At 37.0% G+C, this 9,083-nt stretch overlaps 1 protein-coding gene across 2 annotated transcripts in view; it reads left to right on the forward strand.

The window, feature by feature from the left end:
• A1CF (APOBEC1 complementation factor) overlaps positions 1-9,083 on the forward strand; it is an 83,221-nt gene that overhangs the window by 18,295 nt on the left and 55,843 nt on the right. For both annotated transcript variants that reach the window (XM_012659761.1, XM_012659763.1), the window contains exon 2: positions 8,151-8,294. In XM_012659761.1, coding sequence (XP_012515215.1) covers positions 8,196-8,294 — 99 coding nt within the window. In that variant the 5' untranslated portion in view covers positions 8,151-8,195. The remainder of the gene's footprint in view (positions 1-8,150; positions 8,295-9,083) is intronic.

The following is a 9,083-nucleotide window of genomic DNA, read 5'->3' on the forward strand; positions in this document are numbered from 1 at the left end:
CTATATTTTGGAATTTTATGTATGCATATTTTCTATTAATTCTGCTATGGTTCATAAGGCATGGACAAATGAAGAGCCATAATACTAATTCACTTCTAAAATAAACTTAAGACCAATTACAAAAATTTTCTCCAAGGTGAATATTAGAGCTAATTTATATTTCTTTTATCAAGCAATGCAAAGTAATATTTACTTCACATTATCAGGCAAATGTATGAACTTTAGGCATAAATCCTTCATAAACCATTTCAGTACAATCTACAACTCCTTCCATGTGAAATTCCCAGGAGCTACTCAAAGGCTGAAATTCATGCTAAAACCACTTGTACAACTTGCATGCTTCATAAAAGTTATGTCGAGCCTACATCATGCAATATCAGGGCACAGTGAAACACTGGAGAAAGCCTGGATTCAGTCTGGGGAGTTCCCACTGGCAAGTGACGCCATCGTGAATTTGAAATGCACATTACAGGCCTGGGTGGCCCCCCACACAATTACAGAAGAACACCTCTCCTCTGCTTACTGAGCCAGAAAGTCTTGCTCTCTGCCCAGTTTCCTTTTCCAACTTCTTCAGAAAAATCAAGTCAAATAAATAAGATAGCAAATATCATATTAACAGAAATCCCTCCAATTTCTAACTCTAAATTGTCTACCACAGTGCTCATATGTAGCAGATATTAAGTTAACATTTGTTGATTCTTTTGTTAAGGTTGAAGGTAATTAGTTCATTTGATTTTTTAACCAAGAAATCTTCTAACTTTAATTCCCTGTCTTGATCATTTGTCTCCTTTTAGTTCTTCTCCATCATTCACAGCTACCACTTACGGTTTTGCTTTTCCAAGCTATTTCTTCTCAACTCTTTAAATGTGCTTTTCTATCCTGGACTTCTCTTACCTTCATCTCATACCTTACTCAATTTACCACTTGGGGACACTTTACAAACCAAAACAAATTTTTTTATTTTCTCACTTCTTCTGTTTCCTTAGCTGCCAATTTATGTTCCACTAGGACCATAAGACCTTCCACTATTGCCATAACTTTGGGCAAATTTAGATAACAAATCTCACTTAAAAATCCCCTCCTAGTTTTCCTTCCATGACTTGGCTCTCCATGTGGGATCAATTTTTATCTACAAAATGAATGTGTTTCCTCTTTCGAGATCAGAGTTATAATTAAAAAACAGCATATAGTATCCAGCTGACAGGTCTAGATTTAGAAAAGTCAGAATTTATCACCCCACCAGCTCATCTGGTCCAAGTTCCTTCTCATCTCTGTTTCCCTGCCACCCTCCCTGACCCAGGGCCCACTGGCACCTGATACCATCAGGGTCAGGAACTATAGCTCTAACCTTGCCCAACAGTGAATTTTGGAAATTTCTACTGATCTGTTGCAGCCAAGTGATGAGGTGAGCTGTTCCTTCCAATCCTCTTCTGTCTTTCAAGAAGGCAGAAAACTTGGACCCCAGTAACTTCTAGGTCCTTCTTTTCTTGGTCAAATAGGCACTAAGCTTGCAAATATAAAACAAGAAAGACATAGAGAAGAAGAAAAATATATCCAAATATCAACTTTATTTCTTAATCACTTTGCACTCCTCTGTGGGTAGCATTAAGTGTCACCTCCTCAATGCTCTCAAGAAAGCCTGTATGTCTCTGTATTATTGTAATTATTTGCTTACATATTTTTTACTCTTCTTGTCTCTCTCACAAATACAATGAGATAAGAATAAATGCAGAGAAAACCACAAAAATCAATTTCTCACATAAAACAAGTTCATTCCAGGATGAACTTTCAGGAAGTAACTGGAAAAAGAGAAATAATAAGTATTAGGATATTAGATTCAGATTAATTTTACTTTTGTTTGAGTGCAAGTCACTGTAATGTATAAAATTGCTGATCTGATGTTTTATTTGTTGCACAAGTATCTATTGAGCACCTATTGTAATGTCAGACTAAGCCTTCTGGGCAAAAAAATATGAATACAAGATAGTCCCTGTACTCAGAAAGCTCACAGTTTAGTGAGAAAGACATGTAAGCAAATAATTACAGTAACGTAAGCAATATGCAGGGATGTACAGGCTTTCTTGAGAGCACTGAGAAGGTGGCACATAATGTTACCCATGGAGGTTGTGAAAGAAAGCATCACAGAACAGACAGCATTTCAGTCAAGTCTAGATGCATCAGTAAGGCTAACGTGGTGAAGACAGGAAATACAGAAAGGAAAAGGCATTTCAAGCAGAAAGCCTAGAGGTGTAAGAAAACATGGTAATGTCAAGTTCCTGGGCACATGAATGACCCTAGAAAGAGAGTCAAGGATCTTAGTCCTCAAGGGATGCTGTGTCATGCTAAGGACTTGGGACTTTAGCCTCCCCACAAATGGTTTTGAAATTCTACCTCTTGGAATTAGTTAGAGATTAATAATTACAACAATAATTAAAATGATATAATAGTGAATATTTATCAGTTAGATACCAGAAACCATTTTAAGTATTTTAAATGTATGTTAATATTTAATACTGAAAAGAACCCTATGAAGTAGGACCTATGACTATACTAACTGCATACATAAGGAAATGGAGGCTCAAAGAACTTGTACTGGGCTGGAAGTAGAAGAGTAAAAAAGGGGACCATTTTTATATGGCAGGTTTGGTGGTGAGAATACATTTGAACCAAGTGTTCCACTGCTGAAAAAAACATATTGTCTGAGAAGATGGAAAGACATTGATCACAGAGTCACCAAAGCTGGCAGAGGTAGAGGAAACCCAAGGCTTTTCATATTATTAGTCCCTCCCTCACCCTGTTTTTAGGATGAATATAAGGAAGAAGGGAAGGGGGAGGAAATGGTACAAGGAAGTGTTGATGTCTCCAACGTTTCTGGAGTCCCTTTGCTGATCCTCCACTCTGCTCCTCTCCTCCAAAGTTGAGTTGTCAGCAGGAACAGCGAGTCATGTTGAAGCACTTGCTACATGCTAGACCTAACCTAGATACTTCACATGTGTTTTTTTATTTCATCTTCACAAAAGCACTGTCCACAGCCTGCTTGCTACCCCAATTCACAAATGAGGGAACTGATGCTTAGAGTGGGTATATGAATACATATTCTTTCCTGTCATACTAACTATAACCCTCATCCAACTTCCATTCCTTTGCACCTTTCTGCTCTCAGCCATTCCCATCTAGAGAACAGTGCTGTTTCACAAACCTGTGGAATTTCTTATTGTAGAATCTCCAAATTAAAAGCTAAGGTGCTTGGTGATTATATTGCCTCTTCCTTTCTCTTCTTTTAAATTTTATATATCTATGCCTAACACTAATCTAGCATTTATTATATTTATTATATTCCAAGAATGCTTCCAAAGCCCGTTCCATATATTATTCATGTAATATTCACAATGATCCTGAGAGAGATACTATTATTGTTCAATTAGGGATACTGAGACACAGAGAGGTTAAGGAACTTGCCCAGAGTACACAGTTTAAGGAGAAGAATGAGGGTATGAATCCAGGAAGTCTAGTTCCAGGGTCGGCATTCCTATTCAGGCTTTATCCTACTTGACTTAGCAGGACTTGGCACAGCTGATCATTCACTGGTGCACCAAATCCTTTCTTTACTTTACTTCCAAACCATCTCATTTACTGGTTCTCATCCTGCCTTTCTGCTGCTCTGTCTCAGTCTCCTTTGCTCGTTCCTCCTTAGCTCCTGGACTTCCAGAAGTTGGCATGACCCAGAGATGAGTATTGGACCTATTCTCTGTACTCAGTCCTTAAATGATCTCATCCAGTTTCACAGCTTAAATATCATCTCTATGCTGATAACTTCCGAGTCAATACCTCCTGCCTGGAACTCTCCCATGAAATTAAGACTCATATACCTACCTGTCCATTCAACTTCTCCATGTGAAATCTAAAGGGCAGCTCAAAATCAACATGCACAATACTGAGCCTCTGCTCTTCTTCTATAAACTCATTACTCCTCAACTATTTTTCAAGTTACCCAGGCCCAAAACCAGGTGCCATCTTTGACTCCTTATTTTCTCCACCACAACACATCTAATCAGTCTGCAAAATACATACAAGATTCTACCACTTTTCACCATCTCCACCATCACCAGTCTAGTCCAAGCCAGTATCATCTTTCACCTGGATATTGCAGTGGCTTCTAACTGGTCTCCCTGCTTCTCCCTTTGCCCTTCTACCGACTAGAACCAGCTAGACTTAAGTGAGGCAAGTAAGCTACTCGCTTCCAATACAAAATTTAAGGTGGCACCAAAAAACTCGGTAATCACAACAAATGATATTTTAACGCAATATTTAAAAAAACAAAACCAATGCAAAAAATCCATAATGAGCAAAACAGAAAATTTTTCAATAAAAACAGGACCAGGCCCTGTATTTGCATTACTTACCTCCAATCCCTCCTCCTCGTTGTCCCAGCCCTGACTCACACCCTTCCATGTATTTCCAACAGTCAGAGAGTGATCCTGTGAAAACATAAGGAAAATGTTGTCAATGCTCTGGTCGCACATGTCAGAGCAAAAGCCAAAGTTCTTACTGGGACCAACAAGATCCTTCATGATCCGATCAGACATTATCCCTCTGACCTCAGCTCCCACTTCTTTCCTCATTCTCTCAGCCCCATCCTCTACCACACTGACCTCTTTGCTAATCCAACAACAAGCTCCCAGCTCAGTCCTTAATCTTGCCAGGCCCTCTACCTAGAACGCTCTACCCCAGGTACATCCCTCGCTTCTAGGTCTTTCTCAAATTCACTCTATCAGGACCACACTATTTGTTTGCCCACCCACAAACAAACACTTTACATTCCTCTTCTACTCTTGGCTTTTTCCCGTGAGAAATTGTCATATTTGACTTATTTTTATTAATATATTAGTTGTACATATTTTGGGGGTACATGTGATAATTTGATACCTGTATACAATGTATAATGATCAAATCAGGGTAATTGGGGTATCCATCACCTCAAACATTTATTCTTTGTGCTGGGAATATTACAAATCTCTCCCAGCTATTTCGAAATAGTCAATAAATTATCATTAACTATAATTTCCCTATTGTACTATGAAATACCAAAACTTATTGCTTCTATTACTAACTGTATTTTTGTATCCCTTAACCAACTTTTCTTCATCCCCCTCCCTTCATCCCTTTCCAGCCTCTGGTAACCACCATTCTATACTTTCTACCTCCATGAGATCTACTTTTTATATTTTATTAATTGGTCTTATTATTATATCTCTCTCACTTATAAAACTCCATGAGATATTTTGGGGGAGGGGTCTGTTTTGTTCTTGGCTACATCCCTAATGTCTTGAAAATTCTTAGAAAATAGTAGATACACAATAAATAGTTTTTGAAGTAATAAATGATAAATAGGAGTGCTTTCCTCTACCTCTAAGGGTCTTAATGCTCACCCTATATTGGTTTTAAATTCTATTTCCTCAATCAATTACACTGGGGACTGCTCTTTTACAATTCAGTAGTCTCAGATCTAAAGAATTTACAAAGTGCTAAGTTAGAGAATGTATTGCAAAACCTTTATTTCAAATTAACCAAGGTTTTAACAAAAGTTTGACTTGCTTAAAAAAATGTTTATCTGGGATTCAAGTTCTCCCCATAGATTAGTTCAACACTGGGAGAGATGATTGTTTTTGAGAAATAAAAATTAAAGATCAAGTGTCTCTCATAGCAAATTCTGAATTTTATTTCCATGTTCTGATTTCCAATGATTTGGGACTATATTGAGAAGTCACAGATTTTCTCAATAACTTCAGAGTGAATTTATATGTGATCAAAAGACCTTTCTGATGTCAAAATACCTTTAATAACCTTTACTAATTATTAACTAAAACTAAAGGTGGTTTTGCAAATACAAACTTGTCGTTTCACCATGAACTGTTACCTTTTTGATGGAAAAGGTGAAATTCAGCAAAGAGCAAATCTACAACTTGGCCAAAAGATTATAAACTTTGCCTTCAAAGAGCTATAATAGAAACATAAATAAGCCCATCAGACCCCACCCACAGCCTCCCTGCTCTTGCAAGTTAAATTCAGCACAGTGGGACAGTTTGAGAATGTCCTGATGAAAAGACAATTTTAGCAACATTTGGGGAAAGTGCAAGAGTTCGACTTTTGTCTTAAAGACTAATTTTCTTTGTAAATTTTCAAAATGCCTTTGTTTTAAAAGGATTTATACTGTTTCATGGAGATTTCTATGACTGTATTCACCAGCAATTTAGGGTTATAAACTGAATACAGGTCTGTTTACCCCTAAATTGTAGTATCCATAGAAAAGACATTTACATTGTAAATGAATCAGTAAAGCTACTTTTCCCAACTCAGATTGCAACATGTATTAATATATCAAATCACTCCTATCAGAACAAATCTTTGTCTTAGCCAAGATACAAGCTCAAGACTTTTTTAAAAAGAAAAAGCTGCTGCCTTTTGCAAAGCATAGACACTGAAACTGGCATGTTAATTTACTGAGTTAGCAGACTGCCCATAAAACACGATGCCCTAAAGCTGGGCACAGGACATAGCTGGCATACACAGCACTAACGATATACTTCTTGAAATAGTGAATGACCACAAACTGAACTGACCTGGGTCAGGAACAAGCAAGAATCATCAGAAAAATCAAAGGCAGGCCATACTTATATGCAGAGGATGACATTGTTCTATCCCTATAACAGGTGAATAAATAGTCTCCCTCTGGAATCTCATATTTTTTCCTTTGGTTTTCTAATATCAAAAATATTACTTTCTAAATGATACTTGTTTATTAGTTTGGGGACTTTTTAAATTCTACTACTTTAGTAATAAAAGACTACTATTACTATTGTTACTAATACTAGTATTAATAGTCCTAATAATCTTGCTATTACTAATGGTAATATTCTATTACTATTCCATTACTTAAGTAATAGCAATTTTAGTAATAAAATACCTTGAAGCTTTGTTTTTTTTTGAAATGATCACTTTGGCTTCATTTTTTTCTGTCATCCAATTTTTGATCCAGTTTCCCATGCTATTAATGGCCTTTTCATTCTGAGTCTTTAAATGACAATGAAAAGCAGTATAGGAAATCACAATGCACGTGACAGAAAATTTTCAAAAGGACCTATAGTCAAATATATTAGAGTTGCATTTCGATTCAAATCATTATAAAACACATTTCCTGTGTGCTGGTCAGCGGAGCACAGTAAGCGGAGTGAAGACCCAGCATAGAGCCTTCGCTGTACCACTCTCACCCGAACCCAGCAAGTCTTGTGTCCACCTGTGCCCATGCGAGCCCCCAGGGCCTCACACCGCCACAGCCTAGAAGCTTCAGAATGGCCATTATCCTTGTCCTGGGAACCTGCGCATTTGAGCAACCATCACATGCGACATGTGGTTCAAATCATGTTCCCAAAATAGAAAGTATAGACGATGGAATGCTGAAATTATATATTCCTGTATACAGACACAAACATCAACATATGTAAACTTGCAACATTTCTTAGATTTTACAAAGGTTTTCATGTATTCTACTGAGTGTGTATGTGGTATATGATCTGCGTGTTAGAAAGCCCTTCCCACACTCACTCAAAAGCATCCCTTGTTCTTGTTTTTTTCAAAATCTATGTCACATTTTTATCAAATATAGTAGTTTACATGGTGACTTTTGCATGTAAGATGCCAGCACACTCTGTTCTAGAAATCTATCTTCGGAGAAGAAGTAAATGTCTCAGGTAACACAGAGACTAGAAAAAGCTCAATCTCAGAGAGTTTTAACGCCCTGTCTTGAGTGCCCTCTTCCCACATCTGTAAGATCCTTCATATTCTTTTAATAGGCGTGAGAAAATTTGTTCTGAAGCACTTGATAACATCCTGAGATAAGAGGATTGAGAATTACTGATCTGCCTACTAGTTGGAGAACGGGTATTATTTGGTTTTGACTTCTAAATTTCAACTAATATTGAACATTTTTTTAAAAAACTCCTTAAGAGTACATCTACCTGGCCTCATTTGTGTGTAGTTGTGAGTTGCTTTAACCTTAATGACTTATTTATAGAGAATGTTTCCTGAAGATGAAGGACAAGTTTGGACTTGGCAACAGTAATTTACCTAATTTATCTTAAATTTGGTTTCAGTGAGCAACCCTAATTAACCTGATTTTTTGCTGATAATCACTCTCAATGGAATCAAATCACAAATCCGGGGATGGATTGAGCGGCACCCAGAAGGAAGCAGCCCTCCGCGCACTGGTCCAGCGCACAGGATATAGCTTGGTCCAGGTAGGACTTTCTTGTGACATCTGCTGAGACTCATCGCTAAATTCACACAATGGTGTGAATATTAGAGGTCCTAAGGTGTAAAACGTGAAGGGTCACTTCTGTAACTCTTTAAATGGATGTCCCTTTCCAAAAGAGATAGAAATTGTATCACTGCAGTTTTGTAAGTGATCTTCTTTCCACTCTGGGTTATCAACGCAACCTTGTCATTTGAAAACAGAATGTGTCTACAGTCATAGAGACTATCACAAAAAGACAGCTGGAATTTGCCATCCAAGGCTGTGAAGTAGAACCAAGCTATTGTTTCAGAAATCAACAGTGAATAAACAACCTAGGAACTAACCTTAGTTTTCAGAGAGATCATTGCAAATATGGGAAGACTTCTAGATGTGGGGTTCTAGGAATTAAACATTTTGTCAGCCTACCTATTGCAGTTTGTTTTCTCAGAACAGCTACCCATCCAGTCTAGGATTTGTAGCACTGTCTATATGTAGCACCTTTGAAAAGGAAAACAGAAAAAAGTTAGAATCTTAAAACTTTATAGAAACTTCTTAATTACTTTATAGAAAGTAATCCTAAAACAATATCAATTGTCCATTTAATTTTATTCTGGTTACTCATTCTTCCTTTTCCCCCAGATAAAATTCAGGGCAAACTATATAACATGTCTATTTATAGATATGTCTTTATGACAATATCTATTTATAGACGGTGGTTTTTAGAAATTATCTATATATTGTCTTTATAACTTCTTTTAGAGAACTTGTGAAGCATTAGAAAGTAAACTATATA

Source organism: Propithecus coquereli, unplaced genomic scaffold (genome assembly GCF_000956105.1).
Source record: "Propithecus coquereli isolate 6110/MARCELLA unplaced genomic scaffold, Pcoq_1.0 Scaffold63, whole genome shotgun sequence".
NCBI classification, from domain to species: Eukaryota; Metazoa; Chordata; class Mammalia; order Primates; family Indriidae; genus Propithecus; species Propithecus coquereli.